This window comes from Pocillopora verrucosa, chromosome 4, assembly GCF_036669915.1.
Source record: "Pocillopora verrucosa isolate sample1 chromosome 4, ASM3666991v2, whole genome shotgun sequence".
Lineage (NCBI taxonomy): Eukaryota > Metazoa > Cnidaria > Anthozoa > Scleractinia > Pocilloporidae > Pocillopora > Pocillopora verrucosa.
In genome coordinates, this window is record NC_089315.1 from 25,749,216 (window position 1) to 25,771,349 (window position 22,134).

At 39.0% G+C, this 22,134-nt stretch overlaps 2 protein-coding genes across 2 annotated transcripts; both read right to left on the reverse strand.

Annotated features, from left to right (window-relative positions):
* Nucleotides 1–360: 360 nt before the first annotated feature.
* LOC131779295 (chloride channel protein C) lies at nucleotides 361–21,945 on the reverse strand. The gene is made up of 24 exons (XM_059095826.2): nucleotides 21,608–21,945; nucleotides 20,214–20,335; nucleotides 19,075–19,108; nucleotides 18,758–18,838; nucleotides 18,351–18,526; nucleotides 17,363–17,455; nucleotides 16,700–16,859; nucleotides 16,341–16,424; nucleotides 15,302–15,406; nucleotides 14,660–14,749; nucleotides 14,025–14,110; nucleotides 13,788–13,915; nucleotides 12,784–12,865; nucleotides 12,317–12,406; nucleotides 11,735–11,805; nucleotides 11,209–11,309; nucleotides 10,856–11,025; nucleotides 10,013–10,064; nucleotides 9,417–9,541; nucleotides 3,460–3,565; nucleotides 2,793–2,888; nucleotides 2,245–2,333; nucleotides 1,994–2,023; nucleotides 361–1,535 (listed from the first exon to the last, which is right to left on the reverse strand). The coding sequence occupies exons 1-24, from the start codon at nucleotides 21,818–21,820 to the stop codon at nucleotides 1,391–1,393; spliced, it is 2,529 nt and encodes an 842-aa protein (XP_058951809.2). The 5' UTR covers nucleotides 21,821–21,945; the 3' UTR covers nucleotides 361–1,390.
* Nucleotides 3,593–8,586, reverse strand: LOC131779294 (lysosome membrane protein 2-like). Its single transcript, XM_059095825.2, has one exon. It carries the CDS (start codon nucleotides 6,667–6,669, stop codon nucleotides 5,125–5,127), a length of 1,545 nt encoding a protein of 514 aa, XP_058951808.2. The 5' UTR covers nucleotides 6,670–8,586; the 3' UTR covers nucleotides 3,593–5,124.
* Nucleotides 21,946–22,134: the final 189 nt, after the last annotated feature.

Consider the following 22,134-nt stretch of genomic DNA (forward strand, 5'->3'; position numbering starts at 1 on the left):
ACAAGGATAATTTGGTTTCGTCAACTCAATTGATAATGTAAATTCGCCACAGTAAAGAGTTTCTAGGATTACGTTTAGAGCGTTAGCCCTTTGTCAGAGCGAAGCCGTGGGTGATATGACTGCTTACATACTCTCACGCCGGTATTAGATTGAGAACCTATCACCATTTACAAGTACATTTCAAAAACAGTCAAGGGGTAAAAGCTAACTGCACAGGAAGGAATGTTCAAATCTTTTTGAACGATCTAAGTCCACAGTTTTCCCCAGAGATTGCTAACCACACCAGAATCCCCGGAGAATCTCCCGAGAAGATTTTCCGAAAACTCTCAAAAATCCTACCATCATGTCATAAGAAACTGCTTTCTGAATACTTCCAGCAATTTATTTGCTTCATTTATAACAATCCCTAATATTTGTTCTCATATGAAGCCACATAATAGCTTTTTCACCCGATCTAAATATACAATTGATGAATACATAAAAAATCATTAATTCCGTTCTATCTGAAAAAGAAAAAGGATGAGTTCGTTTGTGTAAAACTTACAAGATAAAATAACTCTAAACATAATTCACTTCTTCAACTATTCAATTCTTATTCTTCTTTCTTTCGTAAAACAGGTATAACAGTAAATACCTGGCGATATTATAAACTTTTCTAAATCTTAAAAAAATATTTTTGCCAGTTTTTCACGACTAATACAACATTTTTAGACCAATCTCAGAGTAAACTAATAAAAATATCAAAATATCTATCCATTACTAAATCTCAAATTACATCAATGCGTTGGCCATAGTCATTTCAAGTTTTGTCTACAAGTTGAACAACCTTACGAATAAAGAGTACATGATACTTTCCATTGCTTTTCAAAGGAAAAACACCAAGAACAACGTCCTCTCTTACTTAAACCCTGCAATCAGAAAACACGATATATTGATCACCTACGGGTGTGTGAACTGTCATTGGACAAGCAAACTTTGCTAAAGTAAATGTAGCATCAGCTTTCTTTATTCCTACCTCTTGTCAGCCTAATTCCTTAGGGACAGGTTTCCAAATTTGATTCCTAAACTTTCCCTTAGTTTTCGCAGTGATGAATTTGTAAGGAGAACAAGTTTGCATCGTTAGCACACTTGTCGATTGGCTGAGCAGAAAAACCGAAAACGAAGTAATCGCAACAGCCAATCAAAACGAAGGAAAATATCAATAGGCGTCAATGGAAAATCTGGTTAAAAACGACCCAACTTCGTGAGGCGCAAGAAAACGTGAGTCAGAAGGTCGCGATTGGTTTTAGATTTGCCTGTGACTGATCCACTGTTAAGGTGGTTCGCAAACGCGAACCAAACGCGAAATGTCTAGTCCTATCGATCAAACTGAAAATTAACAGGAGTCGCTTCAAGCCTCTACGCTCGGCCGGTGCCCTGATGACGAGCTCCGTGACTGCATTTCTTGGGCCTGGTGCGGGTTGTGAAGACACTTATGAATTCGTTCCTCCATCTGGAATCCCATGAGGTCTTTACGCGTAATTATTCCCCGCACCCTAAGGCAAGACAAAAGATTAGAGTAACTTAGATGAACTTCAACGCGGTGCATCGTAATGGAGCTACAGAGACACAAAGATGGCCGACGATAGAAAGGATCAAAGCAGATTGAAAGTAACAAACTGTTAAAATTCAACTGAACTCTTTATTACGATGCACAGGAGGCGACGATGTCTCTTACGGAAAATATTTTGGAAGGATTATATGTTCTAACCAATTTATCTGCTGGAAAAACTGAGATAACGAGGAAACAACTAAACAATAAAGGAAAAAACGAATAGGTGACGAAATTCTGATGCCTTGTTTTAGGCGAAACGCAAGACGCAATTCATTTGAAAAAAAAGCTGGAAAAACTTCTACATCTGACAATGCAAAATTTCAAAAAAATTGTGTCGTTGATGATAGTCATACTCGGCTAAGAAGAAAAGCAATTAGTTTTATAGTTTACGCGACAAACCTATTCTTTTGGTCTACAACCGTCAAATGCCTGTGAAAAAAAAGAGAGAAGAGAATTCATACAAAGTTAATCCAAATAAGTTTTTTGTACCGAGATATCGTAAGCGCATCAATAAGTTCTCGGGAGTAGGGAGCACGCCCGGCGGGTAGAGGAGGAGATAGTTCATTGACTTCTAAATTTTCCAAACGGTAAAGAGATGAATAGGCTTAATCATATTTGTTGAAATATTTCAATTCTAGACTACCACATACCTCAACCCTAGAGTTCGGAATATAATATACGTTCGGTGAAGAGAGAATGTCTCCTGAACAGTTGGGGCCGAGTGGTTCACATAAGGAGACTGGAAATAATTAAAACAGAGAAAATAACACTGTTAAAGTTTGTTTAGTCTTAACAACGAAACGATCGCCAATAACGGCCAGAGTTTATCCCGGTTTTCGCTACATGAAGCGCGTAAGGTTACTGAACCTTTCCCTTGGTTGGATGGTCTCCATCTCACGTAATACCCAATTCTTTGCTATGTTTCCTCGACAATTTGCCAGTACCCACTGTCACTCCTGAATGGAGAAAGGTAATGTGATAGTATAGCTAAGAGCAGGAAAAACCCATCAAATGGCCTTCTAATTCCGAAAACGTTTAAATTACAAGAGAATGAATAGAAGCCCTGATAACAGGTGAAGATATTTGCTATGTAACCACGTGACATCTTACTGTTGCTGAGCGTAGGAAAACACGTCAATAGCCCTCTTTTTTGTAACTCTACACGGTTGACAATAATCTTGTTGAATGCGTTACATACCAGATCAATAAACATCTCTTGGAAACGCGGCTCCCCAGCGTAACGCTCCAACTGGGCATTTAGTCCTTCAGCATCACGATGATACCCCTGGTGCATCTACAACAGCATAGAGAGAAGGAATTCAGTGGAAACACTACGCTAAAAAGAAAGTTGGCCGTGTACAAACTTATCTTACAGTATTGCAAAATGTATATTCGATGGTATTTCATCAGTTGATAAACGATTAACGGAAAAAACTGTCACTAGTTTGATCACAAATGTGGAACAACAAACAAATCCAGGTCCCCCCGCAAGGAATCGAACTCAAGATAAAAAAAAAAACAAAACAAGATAAAAAATAACATCACCATCTTTGCTACTGAATTAACACACACTAGACTTCCACCATTGCTAATCCTAGCCGTAGACAGAACGCTTATTAAACGTGCCTGTAGGTTATGGTCTAACTCATTGATCTAACTGATTTATCTGTGGCTCTGTGGGGAAGCATCCGAACACGAAAATCAATTTAACCCTTCGTGGGGGACAAAACTATCTCCTTTTTCCCTCGATAATGAACAATCCTTATGCATAATTATCTTGTTCATGGTGAAATTATTGTTTTATCGTGTAATTAACGTGTTTAATCGTTTAACTGGTGCATTTATTTGCATTTTCTGGTGTTCACCTGGTAGTAATCCAACCTGTTCACGTCAAGCTCTTCTTCGTGCAGAGATAAATTATTGCGGGAGGAGAAGATGTCTTCTCGAGACAAAAGTACCATGATTTCGTTTCTGTAAGACAAATTAGATATTTTTAACTCATTTACCACAAAATAATTTGCGGTAAAAAGCTACCTTCGTGCCAAAGAGGTCAAAGAGCTCCCCTGTGGACTTCACAGCCGTATATACTACCTTATCGCCGATTCACTCTTTCATACCCACGATCTGATATTTTAGAGACAATACTCTTCACCCTTTCCCTCCCATGAGTGATTAAGAGAGAATTTCTCCTTACAATATCAATAAAATATCAAGCATAGAAAAGATGAGAATAAAGTATAATATAAATTAGGGGATTATTGGTTAATCCAATGCCCAATTCTCCAAATTGACATCATAAGAACTATATGTCAGACATTAAAGAGAATTACTCTTGAGATCTTGGGAGTTAAAGGGTTGGGTAGATATCTTTCTGCTTTCTCGTAACCTTTCTTCCTGACTGTAATAAGAAATCCAAGGAGACTTTACATGCCAATCACTCTCGGACATCCCAGGACTAGCTCCCAACTCCTCAAAAATGGGCAAAGCAACAATATTGACTCTTACAATATCAGCACCTAATTCATTTCAATTGTACATCCAAAGCTCCATCATGGTGTTTTTGTTCTTAGTGTTGTTGTAGGTGGGGTTGTTTTTCTTCGCCGTTGTGAGAGAAAACAGTAACTAATTATTCGTAGCAAAATAGGTTTAATCAATTCTACAATATTTTTTTATTTTATTCCTAGAAATATTCATGGTCATTTCTACATAAGAAAGTTTACAAGACCCCTCGGATGTAATCAGAACCACTGTCAGTGGCTTTACAAAATCTTTCAAGCTTTCACTGCGCACATGCCGCCCCTGATTTTAAGATATGCAAAACAAATGACAATTATGAAGAACAACTGGCAAGTGCAGAGTTGCATATTCTTGGCTCGCTTTCAAGTTTTCACGCTGTCAATTCATACGCTTTACGATCTGTGAATCAGTCAAACTCATGTATCAATCAAACATTTACCCAACCAACCGCATAACCGGGCCATTTTTTTAAAGGAGCAATCTATTAGTCTCTATGGGATGTCAACGGTTTATGGGGAAGCGCTACGTGACATCGAAAAGAGAGGCTACGAAGGAGACTGGCAACCGATCGGTCAAGCGCTTAATCGATAAATAGGGCAGTTAGCCAATCAATTCGGTGCGTTAGTCATCATCCCGCCCTTTCCCCCCACCCCCTTCCCTCCGGTAATGTAACATTGAAGAAATACAAAGAGCTGAAGTCTGAACAAGAAACTGTTACAGGAAATTTGGAGGGGGAGGGGAATTGAAACAATAGGTAGCAAACAGAAGGGAAATACATCAAGACCAACATTTGGGAGTCATTTGATTTTTAATCGTCTAACAACAGAGGAGGAAGAAGGAAATCAAAGTGCAAACGAAGAAGACTAAGGTACGACCGTGAAGGAAGTTCTCTCCCCATGCACGCCCCACCCCTTTCCCCTTAAGGGTAGTTAGAAAGGTTGACAACACGCGATTGTCGTATAGTCATACGGAGATGCGTAGTTATGAAAATATTCGGTATTATCCATTGAAGTTTATCTCCTTGAAATAACAAGTGGCTCTGTTTCGCTGTTTAAGCTTGACAATCCGCGTATTGCATGTTTATTGTATTTCCATTTCTTGGATACAATGTAACAAATGGCAACAACAACTTCAATACTTCCGATGCAAATCAACGCTACAGAGACAAAAGGGACAGCTCTCATGGCAATCAATACACTCTTCATTTTGTTCGCAGACGATGCATCCACTTTCACGGTGTTGTTAAAATACATTATGGGCAAGATCACCTCCTTGACACCGGCCATTTGCACCAAGAATTTTACATGTTCAATATTCAAGTTGAGTTGAAGCCGTAAACTCAGGTGAAGAGGAAGGCCAAAATTTGGTTCAATGTCAAAGAAGGTACCATGTTCTTCTTTGACTGGGTTCAGGCCTTCAACATTTTTTACAAGAGATGGGTCGCCTTGATAAAAATGCGGTTGAGAAGCCACAATGGCTGGTACGGAACCGGCAGAGGGGCCTTTGCAAACACTTGCATCGAGAATGCCGCTTGGAAAACATCCATTGGGACAGAAGCCTTTGTTGGCCGGGTTCACGCTCGCGTTCTGCCACAGTTCCTCTGGGTTCGTAAATCTCAATGTCTTCACACTATAAATATTTGTGTGAGAGTCAAAAACAAGGCTCATGGACCTGCAGAGTTGTACGTAAAACGCATAGAGAATGTCTCCTGTACTGGTTTGAGGTGGAAATTGCATGCCATCGCTTCCATTGAACATGTTTGCCCAACGAGATTTCCACAAACCTACATCGGATCTTCCCTTCCATCGAGTCCAAACTGCAGCACGGCTGATATCTGATGCTCCAGTGTAAGTGGTTGTAACGCCATCGTAAGTATTATTCTCCATCATTCGGAATATAGGATCAATATCCGGAAGGAAAGACAAATGAAATTTTCGCTTGAGATTAGCAAAAAACTCAAACACGGGATCTTTGTATCCCCAGAGTAATTCTTCAACTGTGTTAACCCTGAAGAACTCTTCCTTAAAACGAGCGAAAATCATGCTGAATATCAAAGATGCACCGGGATATTTTTTGGAAACTTGGGAAAGAATAACAAGCGGTATGTTTGGGAGCGTGACATTATCAGTGTGAGGATTACAAGACGAACACGAGCTATCGACATCGAAGACATACTTGGTAAATTTATTATAGGATACAGTGCTATTTTTGTTCCATGTAATGTTTTCCTTCGTCTGGTATACTCTGTAACTATACGGTCCTCTCTGACTAACACAAGGACGGTTGCCCTGTTTCATTTCCATCGGATTCTCTACATTGAACACATAGAACTGCATTAGAACAGGGACAGTTGGTGATCTCCATTGCTGGTAAATAGGAGAGCTCGGTTTAATCACAAGCTTCGAGTCGATTATGGAATGTATCCATGCAACAGCTTTGCAGAGACTCACAGTGCCAAGGCCGATTAATAACACACCGGATATTAAAAGGAAAATGACTTTTTTCTTCGTTTTAAAACAGCTTCCATCAGTTTTTGTCGTCGTTGTCGTGTGGAACATGCCTTGAGCCGAGTTTACTCCAACGATTAAAACAAACAAATTGGCTTTTTTTTTCTTGGCTGTCTAGACATCAAAGAACCTTTCGCGACAGAGTCAATTATTGCATATTAAACTCGGTTGAATTATTCCGCACAAAATCGATGCACTCCTTCAAATTCTCTCCAGCTTTCACACAAGGCGATAATTATTGCTCTTCTTTCCAAGTAGATCGTTTGGAATGCATAGTAAAGTGAAACCAGCGGTGATAGAGGCGGATTGGGGGCGGCTGTCTCCGTGCATGCACGCTTGAACTTGTTGTCACTTGCTAAACATTGCGCCAGGCAATCCAAAGTCAGTAACTGTACGTAGTTAACAATTCAATACTTCAGACAAGACCAAGGTATGGCCCCAGAGAAACCAACACCAACTTAAGATGGTGCAATCTTCGAGACACTAACCACGGCATAAAATCTAAAACCCAGACCATGTAAAAATAATACCGCGACGATTTTAGAAACAATAGACAGTGTGTCAAAAGGGCGACCCCACATGCATCAAATCAGTTTGAACTGTTACACACGGCATGCAAACGACATGCTAGGTTTCCTCGCGTATTTGGTTTCACTGGTCGTGGCAAGATTGCCCTCGGTCTACGCGTATGAAATTATTTTTAAGATGAGTGGTGAAATACAAGCTAAAGTGAGACCACCGAGTCACTCCAATAACCCTTTAGTTTGATAAGTATGAAGTCGAAAGATCCGAAATAACGTTTTTGCATAGGAATCGTTTTTCAAGGTCAGTAAAACGTCGGCTTGCGATTTGACCTCCAAAAAGGATCCCACACTAAGCATATTGACATTTAGAGGAGAGTAAACTTCATATCAAGTATCTTGGTTATTAATGTAAATTCCCTTCATTTGGATTACGTAATTGTGCCTCTAAACTGTCGCAAGTTATTGGATTTTTCAACTCGATGGATCTTTATCAAAAATCCCTTACCCATAATTTGTCAATGTAGGTTTCCTTAATTAAAAGTTCACAGTGTGTGGGTCACACAGTGCGCGATTGTACGAAAGATAAGAGCTGATTAGTCGGACCTGAGGACCGCTTTTCCCTCTCACAATTAAATCAAATGAATGGCATGTTGATCTACAATGATAAAAAAACTACGTATCATATAATGATCCTCGCAGATCCTCGAGCCTCTAAACTGACCCAAGTTAGTGGATTTTCAATTCCAAGCAGCTTTGCCACAAATCCCTTACAATCGTGTTACATTCTATATTTCCCAGTTTTACAGTTTAAGGGTCATACTGTCTTACTGTGCGCGACTGAACAAAATATCTTATCTTTTAAATAAAAAGATGTTTCGGAACTGAGTATCGGTTTTCTCTTTTTTTATAAACAAAATAAATAGCATTTTCACTTGCGAATGATTAAGAAGTAACGTAATGATCCTCGCAGGTGAGTTTTAAATAAAGCAATTTCAGAGAAGTCTGGAAAAATTCAGGCTTCGACAGGATTCAAACCCGACCTACTGAGCCACAAGGCCACAACTTGGGAACGCACCAAACTGAATCCGTTCTACGTCTCTCTCTTACGGTCTTACTAAAGAACGTAGAGGGATAGCGAAGTACACACCCATACACCCCGTCTCATCACAAGCAGACTCTGTGCGTGCTAGCAGTGTAGAGGGAACATCTCTTCTTTTGGAGATGTGGATAAATCGGATAGCACATCTTTCATTGCTCGAGGAGCATCCACTGCGCGTACGTAAGACCGTGTGATTGCGAAAGTGGAGAGAACAAACGCGTCAAAGGTCAATACACGCCCCATCTCGTCCCAATCTATTCCCGTCAAATTTTTTTTGTATTAAGGGACCGGTCATTATTTGACAGCGAGGGGCGGGAGGCGTTAGGGATTTTAGCTGTGTCACAAGAAAATTTACCTGATCCTCCCCTATACTCTGTTAGTGACGACTGAGCCCCACTCCCTTCCCCCCTCCTCCTACCCTTACCCGGTGATAAACAATGGTTAGTCTATACGAGTCTGATGGAAGGGAGAAATCTTTTTTTCCAGAAAAATCTCTGCCAAACTTTGGGAACGCTCTACACTGTAAACTCAGTGTAGCCTCCCCATTCCACGAATTTTACTTCACTGTAAAGAACTTGTGAACAGAGGCAATTAATGTTATGCAGTTCAAAAATGAAGTCGCGAAAGTCTTCTGGGTTAAGTGAAAATGTTCAATAACTATCATATAGCACGCATAGCAAGCTCAGTAGATTTTCCAGTAGCACAAAAATAAATCCGTTTTTAGCTGTTCTCTCTTCTCTCCGCGCCCATCTCAAGATATTTCCCTTACAGAGGCTGTGCGTGTCAGGCGTGGGTTCTCACGCAGCGCCGGGACACTGCCTTTTTTAATTCGCCAATCACATTACACTGGAAAAGAGGGTCTACATGAATTCTTAATACTAATTATCCAGCGCTTTCGAGTGGTATACCACCAAAGGGCCTTCAACCACTTGTATTTTCTCGGAATAAGGAGCCTTTCTGCTCTTCCTTACCGTGAAACGGACACTCCCGCGATATCCCATATGCGTATATGTGGTAAAAAAAGCATACTTTTCCGACCCCTTTTCGTCGAAGCTTAGTCAAAGATTTTATGTGTTTGGGTACCAAATACGGTAAGTTTTGTTTTACCCGCAGAGTGGGGGGTAGAATGGAGCTTGATAAAATGTTTTGAAGTTAAAAAACCTGGTGATATTTACCTGGATATCAGTCCAGAGAACACCTCATAGTCTGCGTCTGTCTTGGTAACCACAGGATACCCACCATGAGGTGTGTCCAACAACAAATGAGTGAGGCGAGACACAGATTCCACTTTGTGCACAACCTTATATACACGAGAAAATAAAGGCGTCAGGATATGGAAGGACCGTCCGCTCAGGTTCAAGAAGATAACTGCCACGGTCCCTAGGGTTAAGACCTGACAAACAAGCCGCACTCTACCCAAATTAATCATAACCATTACAATTTCCTCAAATGTGATGGGTGCTGTAGCTGCTTTATTTTTCACTAATCATTCTGTAGAGTTGTCATCGGACAGTGCAATCGGACAGTTGGCTGTAATCACCTGTATGAAGGAAAAGCGCGGGATATTGCCTCGCTTCCAAAACGAGTCGGTCCTCGTTCCAAAGTTTGTAGAAGCACCCAAAAGGTGTCTGAGAGGCACCGGTTCGAACCTCACCAAAGCCTATTTATTTTTTTCACATTCTACTTTCTGTAAAATCTTTGATTACAGTTAACCTGTAAAGATCACTTCGTCTTTTGCGACATTCCAAAAGGTATACATCAATCTACTTACTATTGCAGGAGAGGACATGGCGTCGCCAGCTCGAAACAACTCTAAGTTAATCCTAAAAACAAGAAGCAAATGTTGATAAGGTGTATTTTATAAATAAATAAGATTGTGAACAATCTAGGAATGTCCTGGCGTGGCTCCAATACGCTCTGTGATTGGTCTAAAGAACGTGCCACCACACTCAAAACCAATTGTGTCTTCGCTAATCGCATTTTCCCGCATTTCAGGCCGGTTACATGACTTTATTTGCTAAGTCGTAATATGCTCGTTGTCATATATACCTCTGCATACGCCTACAGGATCAACCGCTTATCATTAAGTGTAAATGCATATGCAGACGTTGTACAAGAGGTCTGAACTGAGTGTTAAACAAGAACAAACTTTAAAGACACCAAAAGTAATCACGCATTGCATTGGTTTTACGTCAGTTTTCTCTCTGATTGGTCTAGAAAACTCGCACCTCTCTTTCGACCAATCAGATGCAAAGACCAAAATTAATCACGACCTATTCTCTCACATTTTCCCGCGCTTCGGGTTAGGTGCTCCTCACTTGAGTGTCGTTAACACTGTGACACTCTGATCACAGCTCCAAAAGGAATAAGAGAAAGTTTCAAACGGAGCTAAAGAGAAGAAGAAATAAAACAGGTAAAAGGCCTTTACTTTGGGCCTTTCCCGCGCTTTCTCGCCACTTGCCAAAGCGCGGAAACGCGCTGATAACATTTGATTGGTTGAAAGAGTGGTAAGCGTTTTTTTGAACCAATCATAGAGCATGTTATCGCAAGACCAATGCTTTTCGGGATTACTTTCGACGCAACTGAAAATTGCGTTTAAATATTTGCCACTCACGCTTTGGATCCCTCGTGAAGAATAACAGGCTCAGAGTCTAGAAAGGGTATACACTTCAACTCCAACAGAGCATGGTACAACGGATGAGTAGCAAAATCTCCTACCCACTTAGCTACCATGATGGCGACCATGATCGGTAACAAAAACTGAATGTCATTTGTGATCTCCATCTGAGAAAGAAGGAAAAGTAGGGAATAAACAAGTATCACACAAATTACATACGACTACAAGGGATATGCGATATTTCACCAAACTCAACAATTGAGAGATCTGTAACATAAACCGGTATTAACCCAGATTGATGGCTCCCCGTACGCTAGATATACTTCCTGCGACTAATATCACACACTCACCATAATCACTGTTAAGGACATGGTCAGTCTTGATACACCACCGAAAAATGACGCCGCTCCAATGAGAGCAAAAGCTCCTGGGTCCATCCAAGCCCAGTAACCTAAAATGAAATATCCCCAAAAGTTTAAAAAATACGAACGGTGTAGCCACGAAAAGGGGCTGTGGACGCAAGCAGATGCCCTCCTTTGATAAACAGGCTTCAATAAAAAATTTTGAGAAGATATTTTTCCTTCAGTAAGTGTCAAAATACTGAAGCATTGAAGGAAGATTTAATACATTTTCTCACGAGTTTGAGTCGAAGGAAAATCCGAATCGCTAGAGAGGAATAGAACCTCAGACGTTTGTATTTCTCTGTCAGGGATTGTCTACCTCGGAACAACAGAGAACTAGTGGGCAAGTTGAACTTTGCACTAGGTTCGTATAAACTATAGTCACCAGAGATAAATGAACACCAAAGAAGCAAGAAAAAGGCACGGACTGTTGTGCGGTTCAAGATGCTAACTTTGGTTTCTCGTACTGACCCACCTGTAGAGTGGAAACCGAATAAATCCACCATAGCTCTTCCAATAATACGGCCGTATGTTCCACCTATGAACCTGACGGACAAGACATTCGATTTCATTTTTCTCTCTTTATTTACATTCTTTCTCTATGATTCTTTTCTGTAAATTAACATACAAGAGGGACCCACAAGGAAACTGGAGGAGAAAAAAAATCCCAGGGAAGAGACCCTGTGCGTCTTCTAGCCCCATGTTGTCCTTTAGCGCCAAGTTTTCGTCTCCACTATGCTGACAAAATAGTCTGGAGAACAGTACTGTTCTAGGAGCAGTTAGTTTTCTTTAATTTACTAAGTGATTTGAGTGTTGGTCTTAAAAAAAAAGGCCGCCACCCTCTCAGCCAATCAGATTAAAACCTAAGACCACGACTAAGTATCTAGCATTTTCCCGCTCTTCAGTCAATTACCTTGTTCTTTTTATCGAGCTCTCGTTGGCTTCTCAAGATATTTTCTGTTGTTTCAATTGGCCAGTATGGTCACTTTGGTTTTAGTATAACCGCACTCAATCCACATACGCTGTAGTCTTAAGTATTAATGATATGTATACTTACAACATTGGCACCACTAAACCACTTGAAATGGCACTGCCAGCCGACCAACACGCGAGCAAAAAATAAATAACCAACACAGAGCAGAGAGACCTGAGAAGAGAAAAAAAAAGACAGTCGTCTCTCCGCTCTTCCAAATATCTCCCTCTTTTTCAATGATGATTAACATTTTGCAACTAGAAGTTTCAATAAACAGAGCTTTTTGGGTCTTTTTGAACAAAGTGTTATTAAAATCTTTACTTAGAGAGGGGTATTTCTAACAGAATAAGGAATTATTAAGTATCTTGTAACTGTTTTCTGATCATATCATTCTGACAGGGTTTAGAAGGAGTGGTAAAAACGTTTTCCACCTTGATTTCAACGGTTTATCTTCCTTCTATTTCACAGGAATAAAGTGGTCTTCATTTTGATTCCCACAGTTTTCGTTAAGGGGCAGAAGGATAGGAAATCATTTATATGAAGATACGTACGCATATCCAAGTTCGTAAGCTGTGTCTCTGGAAAACAAATGATGAATGGCTTTTTCTCCCGTCAAAAATAACAGCGTAGCCACTAAATTACAAAAACCAATATAGTAAGTAAAAGAGATGAAGAGAACTATTCACAGATCAACTGTTTATAGCAAACCTAGAAATGGAAGCAAATCAAACCTAATGGTGCAATTTTCAATAGTGTCGAAATTAATCCGATATTGCATTGGTATTATATTTTACTTCGCTCTGTGATTGGAATAGAGAAAGCGCGCCACTCTCTTAACCAATCAGATACAAAACTACAACCAATCACGACTTGCTCGCGCGCGTTTTCCCGCGCTTTAGGCAGTTAGGTTGTTTTACTTTGAGCTCTCATTGGCTCTTAAAGGTTATATGTAGATTTAGCCAAGCCTAAAAGCGGAGCTCGCATTTTTTCACGTCTCAAGGGCACAACGCCTTGCCCCGGCCAGGACTAGAACCCGGGTCGTCCGACTCGGAGCCCGGTGCACTGACCACTGGACTACTGGACAAAGCCGTGGCGTTGGCCCGCGGCACAGTTGATCACGCATGTTAAAAGTAGCACCTTGTACGGACGCCCGTATGGTTATGAGTCCAATTTTTTTCGGCTTGATGGGTTACTACTACCATTTTGTATCATTATGGGGCTACGTTCTGCGAGCCCCGCTATTATCCTTTCTTCTAAATGGCTGTAGTGATTAATTTGGTTTTGGTTTTAAGACACACTTTCAAAAAGCGCTCTCAAACCAACCGTCGTCACAAAATTAAGTTATTTTGGGAGCGAAATTCGCTTGAAAGCTTGAAGGCACCCAAGGAGCTTGTTAATACAAGATCTTTCTATGCGACAAATTTTTCACACGAATGCAGGTTTCGCACTGTGTTCGAGCGTTGTGCAACTTTTATGGCGACTTAAAAGCTACATCGTAAAAGTCATCTGACTGAAGCGCAAAATACAAACCTCAGCTTTATCCAACGATTCTTACCTTCATTATAAGAAGAGTTGGTGAACTGAGTTCCATTAATCGTTATTGGCATACCAGCAGGACATGTGTAGTTTCTTACATCTCTTTCTGTGTGTAGAGGGTGCTGGGTGTCTGTCAAACACTTTCGACTGAAGAAAATAAATAAAATGAAAACAATGGCTCTTTTATTTTGGACTGACTTTTTCTACACAAAGCTAACTGAGAGATACTACGAAGAACATAAATTGAGTGTTATACCTATATCCTTTTGATGTAAAGGAACAATGAAACGGCGTACAAGGAAATGCCGCAGGAAGAAAAACTGACGCTGTACCAGTGATTATCTGTCAAACAAAAGATCCCGGTTAGTTTTGTCAAGGAAAGTAGGTTAATGGAGAATGACGACCCTCCTTAACCTGAATTTGGCAGGTCATGTTCCTGTTCAGGAATGACTTTTTACACTTGAAATAAGATCTATTCCCGAACAGTCTGTACAAGTAAGTTGTAAATTTAAAGCCGATTTTACAAATCTGGGAAATATACCCTGTGCGTGATCACCAAACTGTGAAACAAGTTTAAGTAATAATATAATTATTTACCTTTATTAAGTTAATAAGAAAAAAAAAAGTTGTCAGACTGCTCATCCAAAAACAACTCTGACATGCGCCGAAATATAAAGGACGGCTATGACTGTCAGTCAGAACTGTCTGGTCTAATGATTTTGAGAATTCCATTAGATATCAGATCCGTTTATGATGAACATCAGTTTTTAGAAGTTTGGCCAGTGATGAAGTTTACAGAAACTAGGAATTAAAGATCTAACCAAATTTTGAAGTCATCTGTGATCTATTACAGAACAAACGCACAGCAACATGAACCTTATTTGAACATACCATGATTAACACTGGCTCTGACACTTTGGCAATGTTTTTCCATTGTTTAGAATTAATCTTTGCAATCCATGATCTTCTAAAGCGTGCAATCTAGAGGGAAATAAATTTACAAGAAATCATCTATTAAATGGAAGCTAAGAAATGAGACAACAAGAAATCCATTATCTCCGATTATTATACATTCAACTCACTACATTGTTTTGTGATTGGCCGAAAGCGTACAATGAATTTTTTGAATCAGCGCCAGAGGCGTCATCTAGCTGCATATTATACAATAATCACGTGAAGGTCACTCAAGGTGACGGGCAATTATGTCATGTAGGACTGCAGTGCATGATTTCAAGGGGTAATCACGTCAAGGTCGCGCGCTTTGAGTGGCATTCTGATTTGTATATTTTTACACGTTTATAAATAAAATAATTATCAGTTCCACTTACTGTCATGACCATTTCTCTTTCCTTCAATGTACAGTAAAACGGTTATTAGATTCAGTTTTTGTGATATATAGAATAATCAAAGTCTCGGTAAGGGTTATCAGCCTCAGCCTTGGGCTTATAACCCCTTCCTCAACCTTGATTGTTCTGGATATCACAAAAACCTCACACAATAATTGTTTATAGGCAAAACTTTAAGATGCAGTACCTTTAAATTGAGGAAAGTGAACACAGCTCCTAATAAACCCCCCATTATCCCAAGAATGACAGTTGGTATGAAAGCCAAGATGTTTAATCCAATTCCATGACTAATCTGCCAGAAATGATAGAAACAAACAAACAAGATTGATGAAACGTTCACACCAGAAACCATATACTTTGTTATCCACATCAATTTGTGTAGGAAAAAAAATCATCTCTTGCTGAAGTGTGAGATTCTGTTAACTGAAGCAAAGTATGATACATGATGCTGAACTTCATCCTGCTTTCCATATGGCAAAGAAACTAGGGGCACTCCTTATGTCCAGGGATCCCTGTCCCTTCACCAGTACCCATTAAATACTCCTGGGTGGAATGGGGCAATGTAAGTGTTAAGAGTCTTGCAAAAGAACACACTAGTTGTTGGGTCTTGGGCCCAGACCTCTCCACCACAACTCAAATGTGCTCACAGTCAGACCACTGTATGATATCCACGTGGCTGAGATTTATATTTCTAGACTATAATTCTAATCTCCTTTTCAAAATTGATGCAGGTTTACTAAATCATGTCCAGCTAAACAGATATAAGATATCACAGTCGCTTGGGAACAGTTTCAAATGTTTCAAAGTTTTAGCACAGCCCCAGAATGACCTAAGAAGGGACACATTAGGGAGGTGGCTTGGCCAAGTGGTTAGGTGGCTGGACTTGTAATCTGGTGGGCCCAGGTTCAAGTCCTCCACCCTGCCATTAACTGGATTTTTTCTCAGTTCCCTCAAGTTCAACTCCTCAGCTGTGCTATGTAAATAGGCAACTGGTCTGCCTCCTGCCACTTAGGATTTTTCAAGCACGTTATGTTTGTTTCAGTCATTGTAAAGTGCTATTGGATAGCAACAGAAATAGTACTATATAAATAAATTATTATTATCATTATTATCATTATAATTGTTATTGGGCCAAGCATTGTCCTTATGACTGGCTTATAGCTGGCTTGAGAGTGACTGGGCAAAAAGAAGCATCCTTACAGAATGACTCTGGTCTATATACTCACTTGAAACAAAATGTTCTTTTCTGCTTTAAACAAGCCAAAATCTCCTTGATACTTGAAGCCTTCAAATGCTGAATTAAACAAGTCCTACAAACAGCAAGCATTCATGATTACATTATATCAATCAAGAACTAAAAAACACATTCTGCCATAGAAATAAGTTGGTAATTGTATTTAGCACATTGGCAATTATATTTCCTAGCACTGTAAGAGAGTTACTGAGTAAACAAAACAAAATTTTCAGATTCACATGTTTTATCACCTGTGCAGTTTGTGTCTTGGTGACTTAAAAAATCTCACGGGCGAGGAGGGGATCATGACATCAATTCTACAATACACAGGTACATTAGATTATTACTCACAGTGGTGAATGTTGATACCATGCAAGCAAAGAAAGTCTGCCATGACAATTTCATGTTCCAAAAAGACGACACTTCTTCCATGGAGAACAGCAGGCCACCAACTGGAGCCCCAAAAGCTGAGGCCACACCTGCAGCAGCACCAGCTGAGATGAAGTTACGCCTGTTCAAGATAATATCAACCATCATATTCTGTTCATGAATAAATGATTGTAAATAAACCATATTTTGATACATGAATAATACCAATACACCCACAGAAGGAGATTTAAGAAATTGCACAAAGATCAAGCCTGTAAAAAGCAGACTCCCAAGAAAAAAAAAAACAACCGCAACTGACTGGTTTCTGGAGGAGTGAGAAGATTTCTAGATCCTTGATGCTATTACAGCTGCAATGGATGATGTTCTCTAATTAACTAAATTTGGGAAATCAACTGCAATAAGGGGAAAGTGAAGAAGGGGGAACCCCCCACACAATTAGCTGGTTTCCCTGGAGGAGTGAGAAGATTTTTAGATACTTGATGTGATTAATATTAGGATAGTTAAGCCTTCTGGTTGACTAACTTTGACTGAACTGATAAATAAAATCATTTAATATATACCTGAAATTCCCATGTTCTCTTGGGATAAAATATATTGATAGAGAAGGATGAAATCACTGCTTACCTGTCTTCTGTGTTTCGAAACCTCTCAAAGAATGGCAGTTTAAACTTAAGAGTCTGTGATTTAAACTGACTCAGACCAGCTCCAACCAAACTCCTGTAATAAAATTGGAACCTTCTCTCAATTTCTGATCACTGGCACTTTGTCACTGCCACTTTGTTAACCCCTTAACTCTGAGAAGTGATTAACAAGTAACTTCTTCCTATAACATCCATACATTATCCAGCAAGCAGGTAATACTTGAATATTCAAATTTATCAGGTTAAGTTGTTATCTTGATCTAACACCAAATTCTCATGGCCCAACTCCCAAGAATATGAGTACCAGCTAGAGGGGAGGATCAACAATCAGATCTTGGGAGTTAACCCTTTAAACCCTCAGAGTGACTAGCATATAATTTCTCTTCACAGTAATACTGCTGAATCATGCACCACAGTATTAAGAATAAAGGATGAAAGAAAGGATAATCAGGCTTAAATCGTTAAGGGCCCAAAACAGAAAACAGTTGGTAGGTCTGGAGCCACCTTAATTACAAACTTGATACAGCTGCTGTTTTGGCTGCAATGGTGAGAGGTATTTAGCAGCCGTGTAGCCTGCTGTATTTTCTTTATCATCTACTAACTGTTTATGGTCTAAACTTATGTAGTGAGATAGACATTTGCACACACCAAATGTTGGAAATGCTTCATTAGTATTAACATTGAACAAAGAGTGCTTTTCCATTTTTTCCTTTAATTTTTTCATTTTTTGTTTTGGGCAACCAATTCATGACTTAGGAACCCTATAACTAATAGATAATTTAATATTGCCAAGTGGATGTAAAAAATATGAATCTTTTAAGCTGATAACTGTAAGAAAGAAAATATAATACAATTTACAAAACTTACAACATTACTTTCAAGTGTCTCAAGACTTTTGTCGATATTTTCAGTAACTACTTAATATTCTGATTCATATTGAGACATAAGCAAACATCTAATGAAAACCATACCCAAGGTGGATCATTGGACCTTCTGGACCAATAGGAAGTCCTGCACCAACTGCACAAACACAGGAGAAAAACTTGACTACCATAGTCTTGAGGTTAAAGATGTGTCGCACTACTGTGCCATTTAGGAAACCAATCAGTTCCGGAATGCCAGAACCTCCAGCAGAAGGACGATAATACTGTTAGAACCAAAAATCAAACAAGTTTTATTGTTTAGAAGAAGACAAATCTTTGCTGACTTTATTTTCTCATTTTATTTCATTAGGAATCCCCATATCACTCCCATAAAGAACCAAAAAGGAATTTCTTCTCCAAAAATGAAAAGTACAGCAGACAGTACTGTAGAGAATTGATATCTATATCTTGGGAATTATAGAGTCAAGTAGAAAAATTTTAAGTTGTATACCCACCACAACTGGAACAGAACTCGCTATGACAAAAAGTACACTATAACCAATGACCCATATCCAAGCTAAGCCAAATTCACGATCCTATAGAGAAAGAACTGATTTGTTTACATGTAATTTTCACAGAAAGGAAAGGAATCACTAATTAATGAGTAATATTTCTAGGGTTTTTCAATGTTTTTGGTATTATGTTAAATCAAATAATGTGGTTTGTTTTTTTAAGTACGTTGCCTTTAGTTAACAATTTTGAGTTTTCTTTCAAGTGAACATTAAATGAAAGGAAACAGGAAACATAACCACAGTAACTTTTACTCACATACCTTTATAAACTCAGAGGCTTTGTCCCATTTTACTCTATTGAAAATGGAAGAAAAATACCAAATACATACATACTGTGTAAACTATATTTATTGTACATTATTCATTAATTCTTATATCAGTAATGAGATTCTTACTATTACAGGTCATAGCTCTGGAGCTTTCATTGCAGGTCACTTGCAAACCTTTATCTTGCTACTTTACCAGTGATAGACCAACATGCTTAATATCAAAATAATTATCTCTACCATAATTAAAAACAGCAAAAGGAAAGACAGTTATTGTATGGTAAACCTTTTCCATGTTCTCCCAGAGGCCATTGCCAGTTATTACATTGTTCAATAGATAAAGAGTGCAAAGACTTGCTTTAACAAAAATCAAAAAACAAAAAACAAAAAAAACAGACAGCCAGTGTGTACATTTAAGCTTTCAAATTAATAAATTATTATAATAATAATAATTTAGCAAATTTTAAGAAGACCTCTTCTGAAAATCCCATGCCTATCCTTGGATTAAATAAGTCTTAAAAGGCTTTCTGGCCAACATTTCTAAATAATATAAAATGTTACCAACAAATAAGGATGGAAAGCAGCTTAAGTTATAATTTGCATGTCAATAAAATAATAATTAGTGTTGAATCCTATCATTTATGAAAGAGCTGTATAATGAACCCTTTAACTGCCAACCCCACTGAAAAGTCCTATGCAAACAGAAATTGACTGATTATTTCTCACAATTTTAACTTGATTTGAGTTTTAGATGCCAGTTTATTTTACATCTTCAGTGCCAGAGATTTGACTATAACTCTCTAACTTTGGACAAACATAGTATCTCATGTAAGCACAAACTGCAAATTGCATGATGTACATGGTACTTCATGCAGGCAGTGAAGGGCATGTTAAGTTTGAATCATCATCAGTGACACACACAGCTACAACAGTTTACCTGCATTTGCAATCTATGCACTCAAAAGCTGTGCACACAATCTAAGAATTGTATATGCCAAGATATACATCAAACATCAAATTGAACATTTGTGTTCATCAAGTTATATTACACACAACAAGGATAAATAAGATTTTTTTTTTCGATAAAAAACATGACTGTATAATATTTGTAATACAACATCAGCAAGACATACTCTGATATGACATCAATAAGTTGATGCATAAGAAATCCAATAAATCCAACTGAGAATCCGATCATTCCCATCATCACCCACCGGTCCCAATCAAGACGTGATGGCTGCTGCTTTAGCCAGTTCTAGAATAAACAAATAAATCATTCAAATTAACAAACAACCTCATTCCCAGGCTCTCCCTTCCTCCCTTCCTCTACCTTGCTTCAAAGGAAGGGATTAAGAATAGAGACCCAGGAACAGGGTTGATAAATAAAGAAAAACATGACCATCCCCTCAAATCTTTTTTTTTTTATTTCCCATCTCCTGTTCCCCTCATTAGAGTAGGTCACTTGGTCTTCCTTGTGTTTTTCCTGGTTAGTGGTTTACTATCATACAATTTCTAATTTCATAAATCAAATGTGATTTTTGTTAAAATAAAATTTAAGTCTTGGCCACATGTATTTTACAAAATAGAGAAAGTAAAGGTGTTCATAAATTTAAATTTTGCTTGAAAGACAGTGTATCTGGAATTTTTTTTCCTTATTTTCCAAAATTATGAGTTGATTGAGCTGTTGGAGGTGAAACATTCTAAAGAGATGGCCATATAAAAATTAACAGGTCATAGGTGTGTAAATATTTTCACACATCCCATCATGACACGTGAACTTACATATGGCATTTGTGACAAAAAAATTAAAAAAGGAATGATATTTGGGTCTAGCCTTAAGGTACAACCTCAGTGGGGTGGGGGAGAAGGAGGGAGACACTTACAAAGAGTTTGTGGGGGAAGTGCACATGCCAATGAGGCCTTTTAAACCATGGACCCATTCAAAACAATGTTCATTAAGTGAGATACATAAGCAAACTGAGTTATGGAGTGTATGACCCTAAAAGCAGGTAAACGTTAGGTTCAAGTGTTATTACACACGTCAAGCTTAACCCCTTCAACCTCCAGAAGTGATTAACATGCAACTTCTTCCGACAATATCTATATGTTATCCAGCAAACAGGCAATGAGAACACTCAAAATTTGTCAGGTAGAAGTTTACATCTTGATCGAACACCAAATTCTTGTATCTTCCTTAAAAAGAAATGTTTAGAAGCTCAAGGGAGAATTAACAATCAGATCTTGGGTTAAGCCATAACATGCACTAATAAGAAAAATATTTTGAATTCGACACCCTAGATTTAAGTGAGTCAAGCACCTCAGTTCCGTAACGTATGTCCACCTAAAACGGTAAATCATTCTCTTTGCAAATTTCTAGTTGGAGTGCAAACTTTGAGATCGAGAAACGTGTAAAAGCTTTGCCTTGACCTTCCCGGAAGCAACCTACGATGCACACACCCTCGCTCTACCCTTGACCGCGCTAAATTGTGGCGTTCGCTATTTACTTCTTTCAGAGTCGCTTACTGACCTTGTACACAGCACTGTGAGGAGGTAGATAGTCTACACTTTCAAATGTAGCGAGCTTCTCCTTTTCCTCCTCCGTGTAATGGTGATTTACATAGCGACTTTCGAATTCGCGTCCCTTTTGGAAGAAACTTGTCTGATTTGTTGTTGGTAGAGCGTCTTCATCCGCGTGAGAAGATGACACACCGTACTTGCTTGGTTTTCTTCTTATGGACATTTCTTAAAAAAGGGAAACAGGCCTCTCAGGGTAGCACAATAACCAAGTACTTGCATGCAAATCCAGCTTTTTCTTTACTGCATTCCGAGCGCCATCGATGCCGCTTACCAACCTGTCATCTGAGATGTTTTTGTCCGAGAACTGGTCGTTACGGTCCGAATGCATCCGATTATTCACGAAGGTCGATCGTATAACGGAATCGTCCAAGTGATCGTGTTATCAAAGGCATCGCGAGCAAACCGCGAGCAACCGTAAACATGTACGTTGAGATTAATAAGTCATGAAGAAAAAAAAAGAACGGAAAGTAGGAAACA

Excerpts from the sequence above, each read along its gene's own strand:
- LOC131779295 (XM_059095826.2), bottom strand. The coding sequence starts at position 21,820 with ATGTCCATAAGAAGAAAACCAAGCAAGTACGGTGTGTCATCTTCTCAC. Across the intron at positions 9,542-10,012 it reads CCATGTCCTCTCCTGCAATA|GTTGTGCACAAAGTGGAATC; the intron begins GTAAGTAGATTG and ends CGTGTATATAAG. Across the intron at positions 2,334-2,792 it reads AAGAGATGTTTATTGATCTG|TCTCCTTATGTGAACCACTC; the intron begins GTATGTAACGCA and ends AATTATTTCCAG.
- LOC131779294 (XM_059095825.2), bottom strand. The coding sequence starts at position 6,669 with ATGTTCCACACGACAACGACGACAAAAACTGATGGAAGCTGTTTTAAA.